Here is a 27,097-nt window from a genome sequence, read left to right as displayed (position 1 = left end):
AGGTGCCCTGACTTCAAATATAGTCTTCTTTCCATTCTAACATATGGCCTAACCCTATCGATACTCTTCAAAATATTCTAGTATACATGAAAGAACCTCAAAGCAAACCCCAAAACACTGAGACCTTTAGACTTTCCCATTAACCAGGACTTATTTCCTGCCCTCATATCAAAATATGTGCTTTTCCGATCACTGCCTTTCCTTCCAAGCTCTGTGCACTCAGAATAATTTCTCTCCTCCTACGTACAACAAAGCCCAGCCCCCTGCCTACCTCCTACGGCCCCTTAGTGCCCCTAGCCCCACGTTACAACAATCAATCCTTTTCCCTTTCCAGACATTGTTGGGAGCCTGGGTAGGATGGGTCTAACTTCCCTTCTCAACCCTGGAGTATCCCTATGTGTTGACAAAACATAACAATGATAGTAACAATGATAATAATTTTTAAAACAAGCATTTATTAAATGCCTGCTATATGCCAAGCACTGAGTTGAGAACTTTGCAAATATTATCTCATTTGATAGCCCTTATATAGAATTTTAAGGTTTGCAAAGTGCTCTACATGGTACATTTGATTTTTGCAACAGCCCTGTGAAATAGATGTCATTATTATTCTATTTTACAGATGGGGAAACTGAGGCTGAAAGAGGTTGTTGATTTGCTCTGGGTTACCCAGTTAGGTGCCTACGGCAGGATTCTATCACGGGGCTTTTAGAGTATAGGTACAGTATTCTTTCCACTTTGTGCTCTACGACCAAAGTTCTAGAATCTCCCTACCCAAACAATGTACAAAAGGTGTAATAGTACGCCCATCATTAATACCACTGCTGAAGTGCTTTCTAGGGATAGTGTTGCCCTTAGCTTGGGTGAGTCTATCAATTTAACATTATTTCAAAGAACATTGCAAGCAGTATTCAATAGACAGAACCTACAATAGGAAGTAAGTTCTAAATCCAGTATAAAAGGACTTAGATTGATATTGGATGCTTAATTTAAAGTTTCTTTTGCTTTTTGGTTCAAATTTTTATGTTATACCCTCTAGGAAAATTATATGTATTAACTAGTAAACTCAACATAGCATAGTAATCTAATCCAAGCTAGTTATCTTGTTTCACAGTTACCAGGTAATATAATCCTGTGATGGATTGAAAGAAATTCCTTCCTCTGCTCTACCATCATCACTAGAAACTTACTGAATGCCCATAAGGCAACAGACACAAGGTCTTCAATACTTCAAGGATCTGTGATTTTGCCAGTGTGGATTGTCCCTCCACCAATGCCAATCACAATCTCCCCCTGCATGCCTTACAAGGTGGTCTTGATTAATTATCCTACACCCAAAAAAAATCATTACCCAAAAGCTCACCTTCTAGAGATGAGTCTTACTAAGTTAGCAAGTTACTTAGCTATAACTAGACCATTTCTCAAATGATCAACATACAATTCATTACTCAGTCTGTAGACTAAGCCTTTCTAGCTTGGAAAGAGTTTGGAATCCACTGACAAAGCCTTCAAGAATCTAGGATTGTTTATCCTCTGTCCGACCATGCAAAATATTTTTTAAAAAATCAATTATTAGTGTTTACTTTATGCAAGGTGAACAACACAGTGGGAAGCCAGAATACTGTAGGGCAATTAAAAACAATAGATTTGTATGACCTTAGGCAAGTCACTTCCCTTTTCCGGGTCTTGGTTTCATCTGTAAAATCAGGGATTAGAATTAGATGATTTCTAAAGTCTTTTTCAAGTAGAGATCTTTGATTTTCTGAAAGTGCAGGCAGCTAGGGGGCAAAGGGAATACAGCACTGGGCCTAGACTTAGGAAGACCTGAGCTCAAATGGGACCTCAGATTCTTACTAGATGTGTGACCCTGGGCAAGTCACCAAACTGCTGCCTGCCTCCCCGTTTCCTCATCTGTAAAATGGGGATAATAACAGTGCCTATCTTTCGGAATTATTGTGAGAATAAAATGAGACAATTGTAACACATTTTGGATACCCCAAAGAATATATATAAATGCTAGCTATTATTATCATATGATGATGACAATGAAGATGACGATGATGATACTTGATGAGATGCTCAGTGGGAAAAGGGGAAAAATACCAAGTCACATAGATCTGTCCTTAGTGAAAGTTTGTGTTCATTGCTCTTATTTTTAGGTTCATCAATCTGGGTAGGTCGCAATTTAGTCACGGTTAATGGGAAAAAACTACCAAGGTCATATGGCTACTTAGTAACAGAACTGGTACTAAATATTATTTCTCTGTTCCAGGGGACTAGAGACTTTATCACAGATCATAAAGTTTCTTCAGTTAACTGAAATGAGACATTGAGTCTGGGTGAAGACTGATTGTTTTCTCAAATTAACGTAGTAGATGTTCAATAAATGTTTATTGATGATGATAAAACTGTTTGACTATGATTGTACATCACAAAAGTCGTTGCACTGGCTACAAGTAGAAAAGTCTATCACCAGGTAACATTTAACCGGCAGTCTCGAATCTTTCCACCAGAGGACACCTGACCCCGGAGAGTGGATATTTCTCTTCTAAAACTGTGCTTTTCATCTCCCACTACTTACCCACTAAGCTGCTTTTCTTCTTTTTAAGATAATCTGTTCATCTTTTCTGAAATCCAGTTATTTTCTTTCCAATCTAATTTCCTTTGAAGGAATAAGATCTTTTCAAGGAAATTTTTTTTGTTTTTTTTAAGAAATCTATGATTGATTTTTATTTTTGTGTTAAAAACTATGCTTAAAATGAAAATAATTGACTTTTTTTTAAAGAGTGCCTAAAAGACAATCTAGCAGCTGTTTTAAAAAATACTTCTTGAACTGAATTGGTGAAGTCTTCAAAGACAGCAATTACAATGATTAAAAGACTAAACCTATAAAACTAGTGCAGGCATGAGTTATCTCTCCCTACTCCGTTCCATCCTCCACACAGCTGTCAAAGTGATTCTCGTAAAGTTGCAGGTCTGAACATATTGTTCCACTAATCAATAAATTTAAGTGGTTCCCTCTCATCTTTGGCATCGAGTTTGAACTCCTCTGTTTGGCATTTAAAGCCATTCTAAATCTGGTCCCAACTTCCCTTTCTGGCTTTACTCCTCCTCATGCACTATAGGGTCCAGCCAGACTGGCCTCCTTAATGTTCCTCACAGATGACGTTCCATTTCATCCAAGCCTGGAATGCATTCCCTCCTCACCCTTGCGTCTTAGAATTCCATAGAATTCTCCTTGAGGACACATGTATTCTCAGCACATATGTATTATTTAACTTGAAGAGGCTACAAGCCAAGACTAAAGCAGAGGGAGAATTGGTGCATGACTTTTTGTTCACAGATGATTATACTCAACGCAACCTCCAAGGTTGAGATGCAACAAAATACGGACAGATTCTCTGCTGTTTTTGCTAATTTGGGCCTAACAAATAATACCAAGAAAACAGAGCTTCTCCACCAGCCAAAACCATGCCATTCACATGTGGAACCATTGGTTACAAAAGAGAAATTGTGAATGCTGTGGATTAGTTCCCTTACCTTGGCAGTACACTTTTCATGAGGTCCACATAGATGATGAGGTTGACACATTGCCAGAGCTAGCTCCATATTTGGGAGGCTCCTGGACAGTCTAAGAATGCCATGCCAGAAAATTGAACTGCTTCCATTTAAATTGTCTTAGAAAGATTCTGAAGATCACCTGATAAAGATAAGGTCCTTTCTCAAGCTGAACGGCCAAGCATTCAAACTCTACTGCAAAGAGAGCAATTCCAATGGGCTGGCCACATAATTCAAATGTCAAATATACATTTGCCTAAAAGACTATTTTATGGAGAACTCCCACAAGGCAGGTGCCCACATGGTGTTCAGAAGAAGTGACACAAAGACACTCTCAAGGTCTCTCTGAAGAACTTTGAAATCAGTTGTGAGCCATGGTAAGAGTTGTGTGACACTGGCAAGGACCATCTAGCATGGTGTGCTCACATCAAAGAAGGCAGTGTGTTCTATGAGCAAAGCAGAATTTTGGTAGCCTGCTCAAAAAAAATGTGAGATGTGTAAAGTTAGAGACATCTCCTTCCCAGATGGTCAAAGGCATTATTTGTGCCTGACCTATGGTAGTTTTCTGAGCTCATATTGGTATGATCAACCACAGCCAGACACACTATACATTGACCCCTGACATGGTAATGTCATTTTGGTCCTCTTTGAGCACAAAGGACAAACAATAACAACATATGTATTTGTATTCTAGTACATTTCTTGGCCAATAGCAGGCTTGTTAATAAATGCTTGTTGATTAACTCATTGTTCTTTTGTCTAGAGAACAATCAGTAAGGACTGAATGATAAGCTTGAAACACATGTAAATTTATACAAGGTGGAGCCCAAAGCACTATGATAAAAAAAAAAATTAAAAAGACTTAAGGCAGGGCCAGAGAAACTTTTGACATTCTGTACAGCATAAAAAGAGGAAATTAGCTATTGTTTTCTCCCACTGATAATGGATCATAAAACAAGTACGTTCCAAAGCTTTTCTTTAGCATATCATTTTTGCTAATTTGAACAAGACAAGAACTTCACTATATGAGTTGACGGTCCCTGAAAGAGGTTACCAAAGAGATGCTATGGAGATTTGCAAGATATCTGCAAACTACTGAGGATGTTTTCACTGCACACTTGCCTCAATTAATTCAATCTTTCAATATTTATTAAATACTTATTACATGCAAAATATTGTGCTGACCTTGGGGCGGGAAGTGCTAAATCTGGAGTCAGAAGACATGAGTCTGAGTGTTACCTCTATAGTTTACCACCCCTCCCCTTCTCAGGGTGTTGGTTCGATAACACGACAAATGAAGATATTGGCTCAGAAGATCTCTAAGAGCTTGCCTCAATTTAATTCCCATGATGAGTGAAGATCCTTTCCAACCCAGCCCATTACCTCCTGAAGGGCAGAAACCATTCAATAATTCCATCCAAAAGAGGAAATATTTGAAAGCCTACTATGTGCATTGTTAGATATCACAGAGGAGACAAAGAGGGAGGTCATTCTGGTCCTCAACTAGCTTAGTGACGCTGGAATGATGAGGGGGGACACCCTGTACCCCAAAAATGATGAAATAAACCCAGGCAGTACAGAATTAAGGATGAAAGTACCAGACAGAAGGAGAGGTCCAAAGAAGATTAAGAGATGTATATGGTCAGGGGAAAGAGGATCTCTCAGGTCTGGGTTGATGAGGGATATAATTATTGAGGGCTTGACATTTAGAGTCTAATTTCTTTTGTGAAGAACCTGGCATTACCTGGAGCACTTTATAATTGCTCCACCCTTTTGAGGGCTTGGCATGGTTCCAAGACCAACCGTATAGATGGAACTCCTAGTGTGGAGAATCCCCCCTCCAAAATCTTCAGCAATTTATCCTGTCAGAAAGATGCTGGGGAGACTTGTGGGTTAGCCTTGGGAATGCCTCGACAGCAGGAGCTGTCTTTTTTGCATTTCTTTGTTATCTACAGCCATTAGCACAGCGCCTGGCACAGGACAGGCTCTCAATTGTTTATTAACTGACTGCCATTACTGGGAGTTTAAGTGACACACCCTTGGTCACACAGCCCATCTGTAAGAGGCAGGACTGGAACCCTGTTCTTTCTGCCAAGATGGCCAGCCATCTATTCAGCGCTGGCCTTAAGAAAAGATCGTGTAAATTAGAAAACTACATCAAAAGCCATCACGTGAACTCCAGGAGAAGGTGCCATGCTTTTTGCCTTTGTATTCCCAGCATACGGCACGGTGCTTGGTACATAGTAAGCGTTTAATAAATGCTTGCACATTCTACAGGAAGTCTTTCCTTTAAGTCTTATGCCTTCCCCCGTGGATTCTCTCCCATTTGTGGGCTACTTGGCATGTCTGCACATTACTGTGCGCATGTTGTCTGCTCCTCGAAGGCAGGCGCTGTCTTTGACCTTTCTCTGTATCCCCAACACTTAGCACAGTGCCTGGCAAGTCGAAGGCGCTTAATAAATGTTGACTGACTGCTTGCTGACTTGATTTGACTGGAAATGACCGGGGCCCACCAGCCCGAGAACACACAGGACGGTGGCCGCCGGTCGGAGGGACAGATTCTCAAGCGCGGCCGCAGGCGCGCCGCTCTTGACAAGGAAGCTACCGGACGGGGAAAGCGGAAGGAGGGGGCCGCGGTCTCCGTCAGGCGGGGCAGGGCCCGGGCTGGGAGGGGGCGGCCCATTCCCGTTCGGGCTGGAGGCCATTTCGGCCCCGGGCCGGGCAGCGGTAGGACCCCGCGCAGGGGAGCAGCGAGGTAGCAATTTTGGGCTGGCCCTGGAGCCGGCCCCTCGTGGGGCCGGGGCGCTCAAGTCTCGCGAGAGCCCCGGCCGCCATTTTTCCATTGATCGCTGTCGTCCGGGGGAGGGGCCGGGCGGCGACGACGACGACGAGGGTGACGACTACGACCCGGGTGACGGTGACGGTGGGGCTGCCGTGGGTTGGTGTCTGCTTGCTGCCGTCCGGGGCTCGGGCCGAGGCCTCCGCGAGTGGCCGGGGTCAGGGCGGCGGGAGAATGCCCGGCTCAGCTGCTCTCTCCTGAGGCCCAGAACCGCCGCCCCTCGCTTCGCGTCGCCCGCGGGCCGAGCCTGAGCCATGGTCCCGGGCGAGGAGAACCAGCTCGTCCCGAAGGAGGTGAGCGGGAGCCGGAGCGGGAGCGGGAGCGAGGGAGCCCGGCTCGGCCCAGTCGGCTAGGCCCGCGCTGCGGCCTCCGGCGGCCAGCCCGGCCTAACCGCGGGCCCCGCGTGGGGGGCGGCCGCGGCCCGGGGGCCGGGAAGCGCCCGAACGTGAAAAAACCGCGCTGCGGGAGGGGAGGGAAGCCGGGGGCCCGTTCTCCGGGGACGGCCGGGGCAGCCGGGCGTTTATTGAACGAACTTACGGGTTCGCCGGCCTGGGTGCAGGGTTACCCGCGACGGGAGGAACTGCTTATCGCGTTTCCCGGGAAAGCTCCGGCCCTCGGGGGGAAGGGAGGAGCGGGGCGGCCCGGCCCGGCCCGGCCCGGCCCGGCCCGGCCCGGCCCGAGTCGGAGCCGCCGTGGATCGCCGAGACAACATCCGCACAGCGCGCCGCGCGCCTGCGGGGCTCGGGAATGCGGGCTGCCCTGCTGCGGCGTGTGCGAGCGCGGGGTCTAAGTGCCCGACCCCAGCCCCAGGAGCCGGGGCGTGGGCTTTCTCGGCTCTCTTAATGGAGGCAGGGAGCCAGCCAGTTAGGGGAAAAGTCGTTTAGAGGATTCCCGTTGTTTTCAGTGTGCGAAGTAAAACTTAGAGATAGCTTTAAATGATATGCGTTGACAATTCACTTTATAAATCTGTATAGAGATATCTGTAGTTCCCCATATGTCTATATAGATATGTAGAGATCTGTATATTTGTATATGGAATCTCTATATAGCTATATATAACTCCATAAGTATAGATATCTAAGTATAAATCTATATGGATATATGTATGTGTGTATATGTGTTTATGTATGTGTGTGTGTATATAGATATATATATACATATATATTTGTTTGTTGAATGAATGAATAAGTAAAGGATTCTTTAAGCACTTAACTCTGTGCTGGAGGATACAGATAGAAAAGGAAGTAAGAACTCGCTTTCTAGGAGCTCACATTCTAATGGGGGGAGATAATGCATATGGAAGACTTCAGCTTTCAGTTTATTTTTGTTATTTTTTTTTTTAAGACTAATAGGCAGAAACACACGCTGGAATTTTTTGTAGTGATGAAATTCCCTATTGGTGACTTAAATGTTGTATTAGCTGATATATAGTCCCAGCTTTTGTGAAGACATTAAAATTCCCCAAACATTAGCCCCCTGTTATATAGTCAGATAGCTGTGCTAAATTCTGCCTATACAAAGATAAAAATTGCCAGGCTTTGTTTAGTGATCTTAGAGATAATTAGATTTTTAGTGATTGGTAATGTTTATTTTCTTTGTAGCCTACCACCCCCATTGTTTGTTTGTTTTTTGCCAATCTGACAAAATATGAGTATTTCTGCAATGGGAAAACTTAAGAAGCAAAAAACTTAAGAAGTGGATTAATAAGCTAGTTTGGTGAAGTTTGATTTACTTATACCTTTACACCTGTTGTATAAATGGAGAGATATCCCTGTCTGTACCACAGTGCTTCTTGTACCTTTGGGAATTTTTTAAAGAATAGGTTCTCTATCAGTGCCTTTGATCCCCTTCCCCTGGGGTCTTCTTTTCAGAATTGTTCGCCCATTTATGTCCTAACTTCTGCCTTTCTGGTGACTAGGCATTACATATACATAGTCTCCCAAACTTTTTCTCTTCTGGCTTTCACTGCCAAATGAAACATACAAATTGTCTGCAGTGGCTACCTTTATTTCCTGATCTTCTCAAACTTCACTCTTAACTTCCATATCCTAGTCTTTGCTAGAATTAACTCTTAAAAGGCCAAGGCCACAAATTACCTCCTAGCAATCAACACGTCCATTGACTTTCTTATTCCTTAACCTCAATGAGTTCTTTTTTTTATTTTATTTTTTTATTTATTTATTTATTTTTTTTTTTTAGCGAGGCAATCGGGGTTAAGTGACTTGCCCAAGGTCGCACAGCTAGTACTGTCAGGTGTTTGGTCTGAGGCAGGATTTGAACCCAGGCACTCCTGACTTCAGGGCCGGTGCTCTATCCACTGTGCCACCTAGCTGCCCCTTCATTGAGTTCTTTTGAGGCTGTTGATCCCTCCCCTTCCATATACTCTGCCTCCAACTCTTGCTTACCATAATGTTTGTGTTGCTTTTCTATCCTGGTTTTTCATTTAACTCTTCTTCAATGCCTTCCAAGAACTTTCTGTGTACTCCCTTAAATCGTACCTCTTTTGTGCTTTCAACCTCGATAGTGGACTTCAAATCAAGACTGCTAGGTAGTGCAGTAGATAGATCACTGGGCCTGGAGTCAGGAAGACCTGAGTTCAGATTCAGCCTCAGACACTTCCTAACTGTGTGACCCTTGGACAAGTCAGCCTCTGTCTGCCTCAGTTTCCTCATCTATAAAATGGGAATAATAACAATGCCTTTTGCGCAGGGTTGTTGTGAGAATCAAATATGATAATAATTGTAAAATACTTGGTGCAGTGCCTGACATATAGTAAGGTCTATGTGAACGTTAGCTGATATTATCATTATTAATAACAACAATAATAATAATCATGTATCTCTCCAGCCCTGTGATTCCCCTACTACTCCTGAGTTCTGGTCCCATGTTTCCAGTGGCCTGCTAAACATTTCCACTTGGATGTCTCATTGTCATCTGAGATACAGCATGTCTAAAGTTGAACTCATTTTACACTCAAAAATGGAAGCTTCTCCTAGCTTCAGGATTTCTCTTAGTGGAACTACCAGGCTTTCAGTCACTCAGTCTTCAAATCTTTTACTCGTCTTCTTTCTGAATATCCAGTCAGTCACTAAAAAGAATTTTTACAGTATTGATCCCATCCTCTTCACCATCACCATTGCAGTTCAAGCCCTTATTTCCTAATTGTTCTCTTTCTGTCTGGTCTCCCTTCTAGTCTGCCCTTCATTCCTTCACCAGGTTAATCTGCATAAAGTAGCCATTCCTTTGTTCAAAGTCTGTCTTTTCCATTAGCTGGAGCAAACTACAAAATGCACTCAAGGCCCTTCATAGTCTGGTTTAGGCCCCAACCTGTATTTCTTTTTATCTCCCCTTCCCAAAACCTTGTTCCAGCCAAACTGGTTTCCTCGTTATCTTTCTATCATGCTTTGTGCTATTTAACCTCTAGACTTTTGTTCTTGCTTCCCCCCACCCTCCAAGCCTACTTCCTAACCATATTCTTTCAAGGTTCAACTTAAATCCCCGTCTCCATTAACCCCCCCCCTTATAACACTGTTTGTTTGATTAATTTTATACTACTTTGTAAGATCTCTTCTGCTGTTGTCTTGAGCTGTTTGAATTTTGCATTATTTAACTTTTCATGTGTTTGTCTTATCTTCCTGAACAATGATGGAGACACTTTGTCTTGTCTTCTGTAACTCTCATAGGCCTAACCCAACTCTTTGCACCATGTAATAATAATTGCTCTTAATAAATATTTGTTGATTCTTTTCCTTATATCACTCTTAAATTTGAGAAATTGCACCTCTCTCCCTTTTTAGAGGACTGTGCCTGGAACAGTGCATATACTGTGAATATTGTGTTTATACATTGGTTGGTGTTTCTGAACTGCTTTTTGTCTCTTGTTTCAAGGATGGCCATTGGGTGTTGTTGGAGGGATGTATTCAGAAATGAAAGTGATAATAAAACAAAAGTTACCTGTAAGAATTAAAAAAAAAATTTTTTTCCAGATTCTTTGTGTTTGATGTTTATGGTTTGGTGATACTGTTGTTTTCAGTCTTAAAGTATAGATGATTTTAAACTTTCTCTTCTTTGCAAGAAATGCGTGTCATAGTTAAAAATTATTGAATGTCCTTCTGTTTGGACAGCACTTCACTGTGTCCTATCAGGATTTGATATAAGTCAACAATTCATATCCTCAAATCATATCTTAACCTAGCTGAGAATACAGAATATATACGAGATGTCCCAAAAAATCTTAGTGCAGTATTAAACCCACGAACTTTAAAACTTCAGTAAGCCTTTTGGGACACCCTGTATAAATGCATACATGCTGAAACATTTTGAAGACACTTAGTGATGAGTCAAAAAATGTTGAGGTAATAAAAGTTAAAAGAGTAATAATGACATAGTAGGAATAATAAGAAAATCTTCCTGGAATTGATATGCAAACTCATTTGGGCTCATCTTTCTTCCTGTATTTTCATCCAAAAAACCATTGCTTCCATCAAAAGTTGATATCCCCTGAGAATCTCCTTAGAAGAACAACCTAATTTTATTTTTGCCTTTCACCTCCAACATTATTTTATAAGGAACCCATCATTCCTAGCAAGGGACAAATGTAGAAAATGGCATTTCAGTGCCACTTTCCTTAATTAAACTACTTAAGGACTTTGGATCGATATGCCATTTCTCAGGTTTTTTATTTTTTTTAAAAAATTCATTAGCTCTTACCCCAAATAATGGTTTCTGATTTTTACAACTGAGAGAAGGATTTGTTATTGTTGTTCGGTCGTTTCAATTGTGTCTGACTCTTTATACCCCATTTGGGTTTTCTTGGCAAAGATACTGGAGTGGTTTGCCATTTCCTTCTCCAGCTTATTTTACAGATGAGGAAACTGAGGCAGACAAGGCTAAGTAACTTGCCCAGGGTCACACAGTTAGTAAGTGTCTGAGGCTGCACTTGAACTCAGGTCTTCCTTGTCCGGTGCTGTATCCACTGCACCGCCTCGCTGCCTAGAGAGTAATGGTTACTATAACCCTTATTGGTTAAGGAAGTTGGAATACTCTGCTTGTTTTTAGGATATGATAATTTACTCATTCCTTGGGGTGGCATTGTAATGTTATGAAGTGAATGTAGGATTTAGAGTAAAAAGATCTAGATTCTAATCCTAACCCTGGTCAAGTTGCTTTAACTCTCAAAGCTTTAGTTACCTTATTTGTAAAATGAGAATAATATATAATCTACTTCACAGGGTTGTTTGTGAGGAAGCCTTTTGTAGGCTTTAAAGTTCTATACACATGTGAATTACATGTATATGTATATGTATTTATGAGATATGTTCATGCTTCTAAAATTTTACCCACTCATTTACATTTCTGTTATTTTGGTTCAGTGTTGTGGTGGCATGAGGTTTTCACCATTATTTTGCAACAATAATTTGTCATTTTAAAAGATACTACCCTGTCCTTACTTTGCTTCACATGTGTAAGGCTTGTAAACTTCTTGAGTGCAGCAGTTAGTTCTTCTATCTTAATCTCCCAGTGCAACTAGCCATATGCTAGGTACATAATGGATATTTAGTGAATATTTGTTTTAGTCAATCCAGCTTTACTCCCTGTGTTAGCAAGTTAAGAAGTTAAGTGGCCAAGAAGCTACATTTTATACTAATTTTTTAGAAATTATATTGTTTCTGTCACTTAATTTTTCAGTAGATTTTTAAGTGAGGGAACCTACAGACTGAATTGGAAGAAATAATACATCTGTGTTTAACTTTTTCTCATATGTATACTTTCTGACTTTTTTTCACATGGCTTGGATAATTCACGTAATCTCTTTGTGGCCTATCAAACCAATCTATAAATAATTTCCACCTTCCTGGTTCCCAGGTACATTGTGAAAGTTCTCGTATATATGTGTAGCTATATCCCTGGAATTTATTTTTTCACAACAACTTGCTAATAAAGTATAAAATCTACTTTAATGTTGCCAAACTCCAGTATAGTGTCCAACCAATGTTCTCTGCCTTGGCTGCTCATCATAGTTCAGACTGCTGGTCAGACTCCCTGGGGGAGTGAGTGCTTTTTTAACTACTTTTCTACATCCCCCCAGTGTTTCTGTGTCACCTCTTCTACAGTACACTCTTCCCCCTCTCTTTGAAAAATATCTTTCATTTGTAACATTTCTCCTATGCTACTAATAGTCTGGCCCCCTTGTTACCTTGTTTACCTAAGGTTTCATTTTCACAGAACAAATGACCAATGTTAGACTGAGTAGGCCTGTGTCGTACTTTGAACTCCTTGAGATAAATATTATATGATTTTTAAAAAGTAAAATATTGATATTGACTGTGCTTTTCTATTTATTGCTATAATTGTATGTGATTTGATGTTTTCAAAATTCATTTTTTAAGGAATTTTCCTAAACAGCTATTAAATTTGGCAAGTCCAGTATAGATTTTGCTTTTATTTTAGCATTAATTATCCTTGTCTTTAAATCAAATAAAAGAGAAATTTTCTGTATGACTAATGCCATTAGAATAACCTAAGCATGATTAAGGAATTAAAATATAAGCAGAAAATATAAAATTGGAAAAGTCAAACAAAATTGGAGTTTTAATCTCATTGCCACTTCTTAACCATCTCCATACCATGCCACCTGTACCCCAGACTCTGGCTCCTACCTGGAACTCAGATTTCTGCCCCTAGAACCCTAAATCATACTGCCATTACTGCTGCATATCCGCCACCTCTTCTTCCACTTTGCAACTCTATCTAGCTCTGAAAACAGTGATCACATCAATACTATCAGTCCTGGAAGGAGTGTGTTAATCAAGTATTTTATGACTTCAGTCACCATTCCATTTGATTTCTCTTTCCTGGTTACTACTCACTGTATGTGTTGTCTTCCCCTATTAGAATATAAACTCTTTGAGGGCAAGGACTGTCTTGTTGGCTTGCATTTGTATACCTGTTACTCAGTCATATCCAACTCTTTGTGACCCGATTGACCATACCGTCCCTTGAGGTTTTCTTGACAAAGATACTGGAGTGGTTTGCCATTTCTTTCTCCAGTGTTAAGGCAAGCAGAGTGACTTGCCCAGGATCACACAGCTAGCATCTGAGGCTGAATTTAGGTCTTCTTGACTCTAGGCCCATCGCTCTGTCCGCTGAGCCACCTAACTGCACCATAGTGTTTGTATCTCTAGCACTTAGCATAGTGCCTGGCACATATTAAGCACTTAATAAATGCTTTTTAATTCATTCTTTCATTTATGGGGTCCTGAGAAAAAATTATTTAGATGCTTCATTCTTGAAAGCTAAACTAGTGGAGCACAAGGTCTGGCCTTTTTGGAAAGGCTTTGAATATAGACCTGGTGATGAACTACTTGTCTGTGACTCTTAAAAACTATATGTTAAGGTCAAGAGAAGTTGCAGTCTGTGTTGACAAGCTTGGCACAGCGGATAGAGCGCTGGGCCCGGAGTCAGGAAGACCTGAGATCTAGTTCTGCCTCAGACACTAGCTGTGTGACCCTAGGCAAATCACTTAACCTCTGCCTCAGTTTCTTCATCTACAAAGTTCCTGGCACATAGTAAGCACTATATAAATGTTAGCTATTATTATTATTAATTGGCATTATCCACATTGATGGAATCATGGATTTTTGAAGTATTGTTAGATAAAATAATTTATGAGATTGACAAATAATTTTAAGTGGTTTTTGAAAAATTATATACTAAAGTGTTATTTAAAATTGAGAGAATTTAATAATATTTTATAATAAAAAGTGGACAGTAGAACTACATTATTTATTTTGAGACTGGGTCTCCTTCCAGGGCTAGAACTTCAGTGGCCACACAGGCCCATTCTCCTGCTAATCATTACAGAAACTTTAACCTTGTCAGTTTTTTCACCCAGGACCAATTCACCCCTCTGTAGGCAACCTGGTGACCCCCTGCTCTTGGGAGCGTACCGTATTAGTGCTGGATTTGCTGTAAACATCCCCACTCATTTAAGCCCTACCACAGCTCAGATTCTGCAGACTCAAGCAATTCACCAGCCTCTACCTCCACCACTATACTAATCGTTTTGTTGTCATTTAGTCATATCACTAGTGTCCGACTCTTCATGACCCCATTTGGAGTTTTCATGGCAAAGATACTGGAGTGGTTTGCCATTTCCTTCTTCAGCTCATTTTACAGATGGGGAACTTGAGACAAACAGGATTAAGTGACTTGCCCAGAGTCACACAGCTAATAAGGGCCTGTGGCCAAATTTGAACTCAAGTCTTCCTGACTCCAGGCCCAGTACTCTATCCACTACACCACCTAGCTGCCCTCAAAATGCTTGTTTGTTGTTTAGTCGTTTTTCAGTCATGTCTGACTCTTCATAACCCTCTTTTGATGTTTTCTTAGCAAAGATATTGGAGTGGTTTGCCATTTCCTTCTTCAGTTCATTTTACAAATGAGGAACTGAGGCAAACAGAGTTAAGTGACTTGCTCAGGGTCACGCTTAGTACATGTAAGTACCTGAGACTGGATTTGAACTCCTGAAGATGAATTTTCCCAGGCCCAGCACCCTATTCACTGCACCACCTATACTAGTCCTAGAATTTGTTTAAAGAGGAAAAGGAAATCATCCTTGACAGCCACAGGATTAAACTGTCTTCATAATTAATATAGTTTGTTGCTGTGAACTTTAGTCTTTGGTATTTGTTTAAAAAAATATATGGTACTATTTTGAAGTAAATGTTGTGACTTTCTGGTAAAGAGCAGTGGAGTCAGGGCAACTAAGTGACATATACCAGAAAGAGGGTTTGAAATTTTAGAAGTTTAGATGTCTTTATTTTAAGTAAGCTTTTATCTGAAGTTGAGTGGGAACGTTGTAGCTGTGATATTTGGGGGGGGGGGGGGGAATTGGTATGAACTTTATTGCTTATTTGAATACTTAGCAATGGCCAAAAAAAAAATTAGGGCTTTGTAGTTCACTCATTAAATACCTTTCTTGACCCAAATAAAATTTCCCTATTCTTTTTATGTAAAGATATTTCCCAAATTAGCTTTGGGAAACCAAGGCATTAATTTCTGGGTATTCTCATGCTCTCTAAGTTAAAGACGCTAGCTTTTGAACACAAGTAGCGTATTTGCTTATTACTCCTTCCTTTCTTCAGATGCCATATTATTATAACTCTGCTGTCAGGTTTACAGTCATACTATCTCAGCTTCAGAGCTTTTTACCAAGACTGCCCAAGGGTTGCTTGGTGCTTTTGTCTTCATTTTTCTTTTCTCTCAACCAGACCTGCTACTCACAGGTCTTTCTGTCTGATTGTGGGCACGTGATATGCCAACCCCTGTGATAGGAATACACTTCTTCTGCCAATTTGACAGGCTTCCTCTTATCCATTATTTAATCATCTCTAGAAAACACTCTTTAAAGCCTTCCTCAGTGAATTGAAGAGCAAAGTAATTATTTGTATACTTTTTACTCCTCACCTCCTTCTCTTCTGAAGTTCAGTTAGAAATTAGTGCTGCATAACCTATCACACAGAAGCTATTGTTAGTATAAAAACTTCACTTGTGAATTTAAGTTGTGTATTTCTTTTTGTTTGTAAAGTTGTATGTCTGACTTTTTAAGTGTTTGAAGAGGTGTTAGTTGCTTCTAGGACATAGAAATATTGAGTTTTTATTTAAATGTTTTTTGAATACCTATTCTGTGTCAGATATTACGACACATAGAAGTTCTTAAGTATTTTGCACTTTTTTTGGTGATAATTCTGCTAATGAAAGGAAATAAGTGAAATATTTCTGGATGTCAGTACGGACCTTTTCAGGAAAAGAAATGGGAACCATTGCTTTAATTTTGACCTTTTTTTTTGTTTCACTTTTATGAAAATGTTTATGATAACTGTAAGCTTTTAAAAACGTGTTCTTTACAACAACTCTGTGAGATAATGCAAAATATTATTCTCAGTTTTCAAATGAAGAGAGATAACTTGTTTGCAGTCATGTATCTAATGCCTACAGGGAGGCTTCATAGTGCAGTAGAAAGAACTGGATTTTAAGCCACAGTACTAGCTTTGAGGCACAGCTCTGACTCCTTCCAGCAGTATAACTGCCGGCTAGTCATCTCTGTGAGTGCCCTGTAGGCTTTAGATATATGATGGTAAAATGATTTTCTTTGTTTCATAATAATATGGACTAAAGGGCCATATTTGTCCTGACATAGGTAGCCCCAAATAAAGATTTTGATTTAGAGAAGACAAAATTTCTTTGAATTCAGAAAGCCAGGTAAAATAATATTTTTTTCATTGTCTAATGCCAATAGGCATTATTTTACATAAATCAATTTTGGGAGGAAAATGCAAGATATATTCAGGCCAATATAGTTTATTTAAATGCTACTGTTAAACTTGCTTAGTTTGTATCTTTATCTGAAACAGATTATATCTTAAATATATATCTTTACAATTAGGTTTTCTTAAGTGAGAAAAATTATGGTCTCAGTTAATTGAAACATTAGAACCACTTTTTTTCCCCCTTTGGATTGTTTTGTTTTTTAAATACTTTTCTTGGGAAGATATCCTATAACCTTAAAAGAATGTTGGCATTTTTAATGTTGTCCATTTTGGGGGGAGAGGATAATTCTGAAGTCTTAGCTTATTAAGAAGAAAAGTATTAAGATTTCATTTAAATATATAATAAGATAGAAACAGTTATTCAAAGGAAGAAGATGTTTATTAGAATACTCTGTTCTGTTTTTAAGTTATGGAAAGCATATGTAAGATGTACCTCTTATCCAACACCATTCCTTCTGTGGGAAAAAAAGGATAATTCTTTAGAGCCTTAAATATTATATGTTAATAAAAACATCATAGTCTTGCATCTCATCTCTAATGAAGATAGCTAGCAACTTTGAAGTTATGAATCACTGCCCTGAAAAGTCATTCAGTTCAACCTTTGTAGTTTTAAAGATGAAAATGTACCAGAACTGTTGAGTGGCTTTTCTAGTATCACAAAGTATTGAGTAGCAGAAACAGGTTGGAATCCAGGAAAGTTCTCATTCTAATACACCAGGCAATCAGACAGATATAAAAACTTAAATATGCCAAGTGGAGAAATTGAACTTTAAATTTTTTGCCATTAAAATGAGATCATTTTGGTTATGAAAATAGCATGCTATCACATACTTTCTGATTTACCTTTTGTGTGTTTAAATAGAATATATGGTAATAGGCCAAGTAAACACAACTTCAGTTAACAGCACAGTTATTAGAACATCTGAGAACATGTAAACAAGCCTTTCACTTGCCGAGTCATTACTTGTCAACAAGGTTCTCCTCATAAGAAACCTTAACTGTAATCCAAAAGAAAGATAACTTTGAGTAACAAAGGCCGGATATATCGTTTTAGATCCTAAAATTAGTCGAGACTTGTATAGTTAGTTCAGTTACCTGTTTATGAGGACCAGTATTAGAAGTAATAAACTAAATATGGGAAGGATATAAAGATCATAGGCATAAACAATTGAGAAGGGAAAGATTGTGCCACTTGATAATATATGATCTGATTAGATAATATGTTGTTTCATTTGATGGCAAAAATCAGTAATTAAGGGGAGTAGAATAAGGAATATGTAGCCATTTAAAGACTTTCTTAAACTTTTCATCATTTTAATTTGACATTTATCTCAGATATAGACATATACCGCCTAATATTAGTTCCATTGAAACACAATATTCAGTAAGACTTTCTAGGAGGTAGTTTCATAATAACCATATTATGAATTGGCAATCAACCAAGTCATATCAAAGTGGAATTTCTTGGCTTTACAGCAGGGCTTGGATAGAATCATTTCAAACAATTGGAATATCATTTCAAAACTTTGTTAGTTGAGTTAGCCTTTGTGATGGATGGCTTCTTAACTAGATCATAAGCCTGCTAAGGAGAGGGCTCATTTACTTCTATATTTCTCAAAGTGTACAGAGTAGTACTGAGCACATAGTAGACCCCATATATACTTAATTTTTAAAAGTGAACTCATTTCTCTTTTACTGTAGTAAGCATATTTATACTTTTTATCTAATTGAATGCGTTTATAATTTCATAGTAATCTTCAAAATTGAAGCTGATGCCCATTTCATGGAATGGTTTTTTTTTTTAAGTTAGGCAGTTATTTGTCTTTTATTTTCCCCAATTACATGTAAAAACAATTTTTAACGTTTGTTTTTAAAACCTTGAGTTCCATATTCTTTCCCTCCCTTTCCATCCCCCCTCATGGAGAAGGCAAGCAATTCAATATAGATTATACATGTATAGTCATAAAAAACATATTTCCATATTAGTCATGTTATAAAAGAAAACAGACCTCCCCCCTCAAAAAATCTCAAGAAAAATAAAGTAAAAAAAAATTTCAATCTTTATTCAGACTCCATCAGTTTTTTTTCTATGGGTAGGTAGTGTTTTTTCATCATAAGTCCTTCAAAGTTGTCTTGTATCATTGTATTGCTGAGAATAGCTAAGCCATTCACAATTGATCATCTTATGATATTGTTGTTACTGCGAACAGTGTTTTGCTGGTTCTACTAATTTCACTTTGCATCAGTTCATGTGGGTCTTTCTGAGAACATCCTACCAATCATATGCCACAACTTGTTCAACTGTTCCTAATTGATTGGCATCCCTTCAGTTTCCAATTCTTTTGCCACCTTTGTACATATCGGTCATTTTCCTTTTTTCTTATCTTTTTTTTTTTTTCCCACTTTTGGGATATATACCTAGTAGTGGTATTGCTGGGTCAAAGGCTATGCATAGTTTTATACCTCTTTGGGTATAGTTCCAAACTGCTCTATGTAATGGTTGAATCAGTTCACATTGTGGAGTTAAAAGACCACCTCAGAGATCATCTCATCTAGTGCATGCCTGGAACATGAATCTCTCCTATAACACTTCTGAAAAGTGGTCATCCATTTTCCATTTGAAGATCTCCAGTGATCTCCAGTGATGGAGATGTGATGGGCTTCCTGACTAGTTGCTGAGGCATGTCATTGCTCTTTGGAATAGCTCTGATAATTAGGAACTTTCTGCATATTACTGTATTTTCCCTTGGTTTTCTCCAGACTAAATATCACTAGTTCTTTGAACGGATTTTGAATTCTGTTTTTGACAGTTTAAATCTTATTTTTTTCAGTGGTGCTATAGAAATATTACAATAATTTTTACCTTGCCCTCTCCCCAAATCTTTTTTGAATACTACTTTCACTTCAGTCTTACTAATCTTCCTCTGAGTCTGACTATTCTATGTTAACCTTCAAGAGCTTACCATGTTCTGCTGAGCAAAGTTCACATTTTTTAGCCTGACATTCTAGACTCTGAACCCCATCCTACCACTCTAGCTTTAGCATAATAGAATATTAGAATTAAGAAGTTCCTCACAGATCAAGTTCAACTCCCCCATTTTACAGTTTAAGAAACTGAATTCCCAAAAGGGGAAGTGATGTAACTCAAAGTCATGTCTAGTTAATGACAAGCCAGGGTCAAAGCCTTTGTCCTGACTACCAAGCCATTGCTTTTCCCACTGTACCACATTGTATTATCTGTCACTCCTCTATTGTACTTTTTGCTTAAGCTAGATTGGACAGCTGGCCGTCCATGTTCTCTACCTTTAAAATTTGGGGGTGATGAGCATGTTATGTAAACAATAGTCTAATATAGATTGAACGTGTATGATCATAAGTATAGAAATCACATCACACAGTGAAATTTTAATAAACTATTTCATGATATACATATGTTAATTAGAATGCATGTTATTATACACACATACATACATATATACTTGTTAAGCCATTCACATAAATTAAAATAATGTTTTTTCACAGCCACATGTTTCTAGGGTAAGCTAGGAAAAGGGTAGATGGGAAAATGAGGTATTATTTAGGTTTCCCCTTCATCATCAGGGTAGGGTCAGTTTACCTTGTGGTCCCAGAACTCTTTTCCAAGTTATAGTACTTACAGTGAATGAACCTTGCCACTAAGATTGTGGTGTTCCCTCTTTGATAGTCTGGAAGAAGTTTATTCTAGGACTCATTAGAAGGTTGAGGTGAAAGTTAATGGTTCTATTCCCAGAGCCAGGATGGTGGAGTAAGAAGTAAGTCACTCTTACCCTCCCTTATTTACCTCTAAAAACCCAGAAAATATTACCCCAGGAAAAACCCTGGAACGGCTGAACCAGAAGAAAGATGGGGTGCGGCAGTCCAGTAGCCCAGGTAGATTGAGGGATTAAAGGGAAAGGCACCTCTTGCACTGGAGGGAGGCAAGTAGTACAGAAACTAGTGGAAAGCCCCACTTCAGCATAACAGGAAGAGATCCTGGAACTCTGGTGGTGAAGCAGGCAAACACCAACACCAGGACCCCCGAGTGCCTCAGTGAGGGTGGGGGAACTGATGGAAACCAGCTTGGAAAACCAACAGGTGCCTTGGCATTCTGCAGCAACTGGGTCTCCCAGTGCCTCAACAAAACTAAGGGAAGCAGTGCTCCAAGGGGCCCCAGGTGGATGAACATCCTGCAACATCTGTCTGAAAGGAGCTGAAGAAAGCAAAGGAAGGAAAGGCCTGGGTGAGCAGGAAATCTCCAGGAGCCACACTACCTAATGCCTACCGTTAGGGTTCCAGTGTTGATGATTCCAGCCCAACACCAGGTAAGCTGCCAGAACCCTACAAGCCTCCAACTGCCTGCATTGGAGGCCCCAGCACACAAAGCCAGTGACCAGGCCCTAAGCTTCTAACACAAGAAGCTTGGGTCAGTGCCCTCTGCTCCCCAGTAGGGGAGCTGAGTCTCTTTAAAGACTAGGAAATAAGCAAACACCATGAGCAAAAAGAAACGTATGATAGATTCTTATTATGGGAAGAGTGAAGATCAAGGCAGGAATTCTAAAGAGGACAACATTGTCAACAAGCCCACATCTGGAACCTCAAAGGGGAATATGAACTGGTCTGAAGCCCAAAAGCCTTCTTAGAAGAGCTCAAGAAGGATTTTAAAAGTCAAATGAGAGAAGTAGAAGAAAAATGGGAAAAGAAATGAGAGGTATGCAAGAGAGTCAATAGCTTGGAAAAGGAAGGACAGAAATTAACTGTAGAAAACAAGTCCTTAAAAAATACATTTGGCCAGCTAGAAAAAAAGTACACTGAAGAAAACAAGTCCCTAAAAAATACAGTTGGCCAAATGGGGAAGGAGGTACAAAATCTAATAGAAGAAAACAATGTTAAAAATTAGAATTGGACAAATGGAAGCTAACTACTCTATGAGAGAGCAAGAATCAGTCAAACAAAAACAAAAGAATGAAAAAATAGATGAAAATATAAAATACTTTATTGGTAAAACAGCTGACCTGGAAAACTGATCCAGGAGAGATAATTTAAAAATTATTGGTCTACCTGAAAATCACGATGAAAAAAAGAGCCTGGACAGTATCTTTCAGGAAATCATAAAGGAAAACTGCCCTGAGGTCCTAGAACCAGAGGGTAAAATAGCCATAGAAAGAATCCACTGATCACCTCCTGAAAGAGATCCCAAATTGAAAACACCAAGAATAGAGTAGCCAAATTCCAAAATTACTGGGGCAAAAAGAAAATACTGCAAGCAGCCAGGAAAAAAAACAATTTAAATATCATGGAACCACAGTCGGGATTACAGAGGACCTTGCAGCTTCTACATTAAAAGACTGTAGGGCATGGAATATGATATTCTGTAAGGCAAAGGAGCTTGGATTACAACCAAGGATCAACTACCCAGTGAAAATGAGCATGATCTTTCAGGGGAGGAGATGGATATTCAACAAAATAGGGGACTTCCAAACCTTCCTGATAAAAAGACCAGAGCTCGACAGAAAATTTGATCTTCAAATACAAGACTAAAGACAGACATAAAAAGGTAAACGGGACAGAAAGAAACAACATGTTATTAATAAGGGCAAACTGTTTACATCCCCGCAAGGGAAGATGACACTTGTAACCCTTGAGAACTGTATTGTTATTACACCATTTTAAAGGGGTATACATAAAGGGGGTGGGTATAAGTTGACTTTGATGTAATAATAAAAAAATCTAATCAAGTGGGTTAAATGGATCCAAGTAAGTGGATTAATCCGATCTAACTAAGAAAATGTACAGAGAGAAAAGGAGAGGAGGAGGCAGACAAGGGCAAATTATAGGAAAAGGCACAAAAACCTATTACAGCAGAGGGAAAGAAGGGAAGGAGATGAGCATTGTTTGAATCTTACTCTCATCAGATTTGGCTCAAGAAGGGAATAACATAATCAGTTAGGTACTAATATTGATAGACTTAATCCTTCTCAGCAATGCAAGGATCTAGGACATCTCCAAAGGCCTTATGATGGAAAATGCTATCCACATCCAAAGAAGGAACTATGAAGTTTGAATGCAGATCGAAACATACTATTTGCTTTTTTTTTCTTCTGTTGTGTTTTGTTTCCTCTTTCTGGTGGTTCCTCCTATTAGTTCTAATTCTTACTTGCAACATCACTAATGTGAGAATATGTTTAATAGGAATGTGTATGTATAGCCTATATCAGATTGCGTTCCATCTTGGGGAGGGAGGGGGAGAAAAATTTAAAACTCAAAAGCTTATGGAAATGGTTGTTGATAAATCAAAATAAATTAACTAAAAAAAATAAACAAGAAAGAAGTTAAAAAAAAAAACATTGAAAAGGAATTCATCTGGCATTTATGAGGTGCCTACTATTTGCCAAGTCACTGTTTTAGGTGATATGGATACAAAGACCAAAAACTAAACTGCCCTCTACCTCAAGGAGCTTAAGTTCTAATTCGGGCAGTTGGGAAATAACATATTCCAAGAAAAGTAACCACAAAATAGATACCTATAATATATACATTATATACATAATATATTAAGATTTTGTGCATTACAATAAACAATTATGCATCTATTATTTAAAAACAAAGTTAGTGGTTCCTTCTATACCAAGGGAATATGGGTGGGGACTTTTTAAAAAAATGATTTATTGGGGCAGCTAGGTGGCGCAGTGGATAGAGCACTGGCCCTGGATTCAGGAGGACCTGAGTTCAAATGCAGTCTCAGACTAGACACTTGATAATAGCTGTGTGACCCTGGGCAAGTCACTTAACCCCAATTCCCTCACCAAAAAAAAAAAAATTTACTTGTTTGTTTTAGTTTTCAACATTCATTTTTATAAGATTTTGAGTTCTAAATTTCCCCCCTCTCTTAAGACAGCCTGCAATCTAATATAGGCTATATATGTACAATCATATTAAACATATTTCCACATTAATCATGTTGTGAAAGAAGAATCAGAACAAAAGGGGAAAAACAGGAGAAAGGAAAAAAGAGAGAAAAAAATAGTATGCTTTGATCTGCATTCAGGCGCCATACTTCTTTGTCTGGATATGGATAGCACTTTCCATCATGAGTCTTTTGGAATTGGCTTAGATCCTTACATTGCTGAGAACTAAGTCTATCAAAATTGGTCATCACACAGTGTTGCTGTTATGGTATATTCTCCTGGTTCTGCTCACTTCACTCAGCATCAATTCATGTAAGTCTTTCCAGGTTTTTCTGAAATCCGCTTGCTCATCATTTCTGTTATTTTTTTTTTAAACATATTTCCACGTTAGTCATGTTGTAATAGAAGAATCAGAACAAAAAGGAAAAACCATGAGAAAGAAAGAATAAAAACCAAACAAACAAAAAAGAGAAAATAGTATGTATGCTTCAATCTCCATTCAGATTGGAAGCCTGTCTGGATGTGGAGCTGCTCATCATTTTTTATAAAACAACACTATTCCTTTTCATTCATATACCACAACTTATTCAGCCGTTCCCCAATTGATGGGAATCCCTTCAATTGCCAATTCTTTGCCACCACAAAAGGAGCTGCTACAAATATTTTTTGTATATGTGGGTCCTTTTCCCATTTTTACGATCTTTGGGATAAAGACCTAGTAGTGGTATTGCTGTATCAAAGGGTATGCATGATTTTATAGTCCTTTGGCCCTAGTTTCAAATTGCGCTCCAGAATGGTTGGATCAGTTCACAACTCTACCAACTATGCATTAGTGTTCCCATTTTCCCATATCTTCTAAAACATTTATCATTTTCCTTCATTGTCGTGTTAGCCAATCTGATAGGTATGATGTGGTACCTCAGAGTTGTTTTAATTTTCATTTCTCTAATCAATAGTGATTTAGAGCATTTTTTGTATGACTATAGATAGCTTTAATTTCATCATCTGAAAACTGTCTGTTCACATCCTTTGATCATTTATCAATTGGGTAATGAGTTGTATTCTTATAAATTTGACTCAGCTCTCTCTATATTTTATACATGAGGCCTTTATCAGAGACACTGGCTGTCAAAATTGTTTCCCAGCTTTCTGCTTCCATTCTAATCTTGATTGCGTTGGTTTTGTTTATGCAAAACCTTTTTAATTTAATGTAATCAAAATTATCCATTTTGCATTTTATGATGTTCTGTATCTCTTGTTAGGTCATAAATTTCTTCTGTTCTCCGTAGATCTGACAGGTACACTATTCCTTGCTGTCCTAATTTGCTTATAGTATCACCCTTTATGTCTAAATTGTGTACCCATTTTGACCTTATCTTGATATAAGGTGTAAGATGTTGGTCTGTGCCTTGTTTCTGCCATACTATTTTCCAGTTTTCTCAGCCATTTTTGTCAAATAGTGAGTTTTTATCCCAGAAGCTGGATTTATCAAACATTAGATTGCTATAGTCATTGACTACTGTGTTCTTGTGTACTTAACCTATTCTACTGATAGAGTGGGGACTTTTTGACCCCTGATAACTGGTAAAGCCGGTTGCTGGAGGAAGGGAGAACTGGACAGACTGAAATGACAATTCAAAGCAGCTGCATTTTTGGTACAATGTAGGGATTCTGTGAGAGAAGAGCATAGTGATGTCAATTTTGGAACAAGGTAGATAGAGCAGACTTGGGTGGAGTACCTTGGGAGATTTAGAACATCCAGCAAACACTCATTTATTGGGAGGTGGGGAATGGGGGATGTTAGATAGGAAGTGTCTTTGCCACTTGGAGAAGCCTAGTTAGTTATTAAATCTCCCCCCACACACACACACTCACCCAGATATAGCCTTTCACTTTGTGAGAGAATGAGTTAGTTTTCTGGTGATGTTTAAATAGGAATTTTAGAGAACATAGATTGTGGTGATGGCATGGACTTTGTGGTTGTGTTCCTCATAAAAGTTAGCCCCTAAACTTCCAGGCTTGTGCATTGTACTCCATCTGTTTTTGTTGAACTAATACTCGTTCTCTGAGACCAGCTCAAATGTCACTCCCTTCATCCTGCTTCCTCTGTCCCCTCCCCTTCTTCAACAAACTGAAAGTGATCTTTTCTCTAATTCCCACAATATTTTTTTGTTCTTGCACTGTGAGAGTTCTTAATTCAGGGTTCACAAATCATAAATTTCATGGGGTTTGTGAACTTGCATGGAAAGAAATTACATGTTTTTGATAACCTTTTACTGAAATTTGGCAATTATGAATGTAGGCAGCATTCTGAGGGGACCATAGTGTTTAACAGACTGCTAAAGATATAAAATAACTTACGATCCCCTACTTTGATGTGATTTATCAAATACTGTGTTGTATTACAGTTATTTGTTTATATAGCTTACCTTTACCAAGCCCTCTCCTCTCTCCTACTGATCCACTTTTTAATATTTGAAAACACAGTCCTCTTGGAATTTTGAGATAATAGAGACCATTTGCCCTGAGTAGTATCTTCTACCCTTCTTTTCTCTCAAAAATTCCCATCAATCCCCTTCTTTCTACTCCCAAGTCATCAACCTGGTTCAGGGATTGATATCATCCATCATTCTATCTTCAACTCCATTCTCTAATGAAGAAGTGACTTTTATCCTCATCAAGGCCAACTCTTATACATTTTTCTTAGATCTTATCCACCTTTCATCTTCTCCAATAGATTGTCCCTGTGATCAAACCCTATATTTCTCTAATTTTTAATTTCTCCGTTTGTACTGCTTCATTCCCTGGCTCATCTTCTGTCATGCCTTCTCAAGACATTGTTGTGGGCTCTGTCCTCTCTAAACTCTTAAGGACCACACCAGCTCTCATGATTTTAATTATCTCTATGCAGATGACTCCCAAATCTATATTTTCCGTTGTTCGTCTCTCCCCTGAGCTCTATTTGTACATCTTCAGCTGCCTATTAGACAAACTGGATGTCAGCTCTATATATCTCAAAATTAACATATCCAAAACAGAACTCATTATTTTTCTTCTCCAACACAACTTCTACTTCCAGTCTCCTCTGTTTTTTGTCAAGGGCACCACCATCCTTCTGGTCACCCAGGTTTGCAGCTTATTAGGAGTAATCTTTGACTTCTCATTCTCCCTCACCCCACAAATTCAGTTAGTTGCCAAGTTGTGCAGTTTCTACCTCTTTCTCTTGTATCTATCTTCTCTCTCTCCCATGCCACCACCCTAGTTCTAACCTTCATCACTTCTTTCCTGGACTACTATGATAGCTTCCTAATTGCCGTCTCTGCCTTAGCATCTATCCTCTTTAATACACCCTTAAGTTGCTAAAGTGATTTTTCCTAAAGTGTAAGTCTGACCATGTCACTCTTACTCAGTAAATTCTAATAGCTCCCTGTTGCCTCTTTGATCAA

At 39.0% G+C, this 27,097-nt stretch overlaps 1 protein-coding gene across 2 annotated transcripts in view; it reads left to right on the top strand.

The window, feature by feature from the left end:
* Positions 1-6,516: 6,516 nt before the first annotated feature.
* The window catches only part of USP47 (ubiquitin specific peptidase 47), a 110,045-nt gene continuing 89,464 nt past the window's right edge, over positions 6,517-27,097 (top strand). Inside the window, exon 1 of one of the 2 annotated variants that reach the window (XM_027852591.1) lies at positions 6,517-6,690. Coding sequence is in view for 1 of the 2 variants with exons in the window: in XM_027852590.1 (XP_027708391.1) it covers positions 6,652-6,690 (39 nt within the window). In the remaining variant the exon portion in view is untranslated. The remainder of the gene's footprint in view (positions 6,691-27,097) is intronic. The other variant, XM_027852590.1, reaches the window with a different exon arrangement.

Source organism: Vombatus ursinus, unplaced genomic scaffold (genome assembly GCF_900497805.2).
Source record: "Vombatus ursinus unplaced genomic scaffold, bare-nosed wombat genome assembly UNPS02009770.1, whole genome shotgun sequence".
Lineage (NCBI taxonomy): Eukaryota > Metazoa > Chordata > Mammalia > Diprotodontia > Vombatidae > Vombatus > Vombatus ursinus.
Note: the sequence above shows the minus strand (reverse complement) of the source record. Positions and strands in the feature narration are given on the sequence as shown.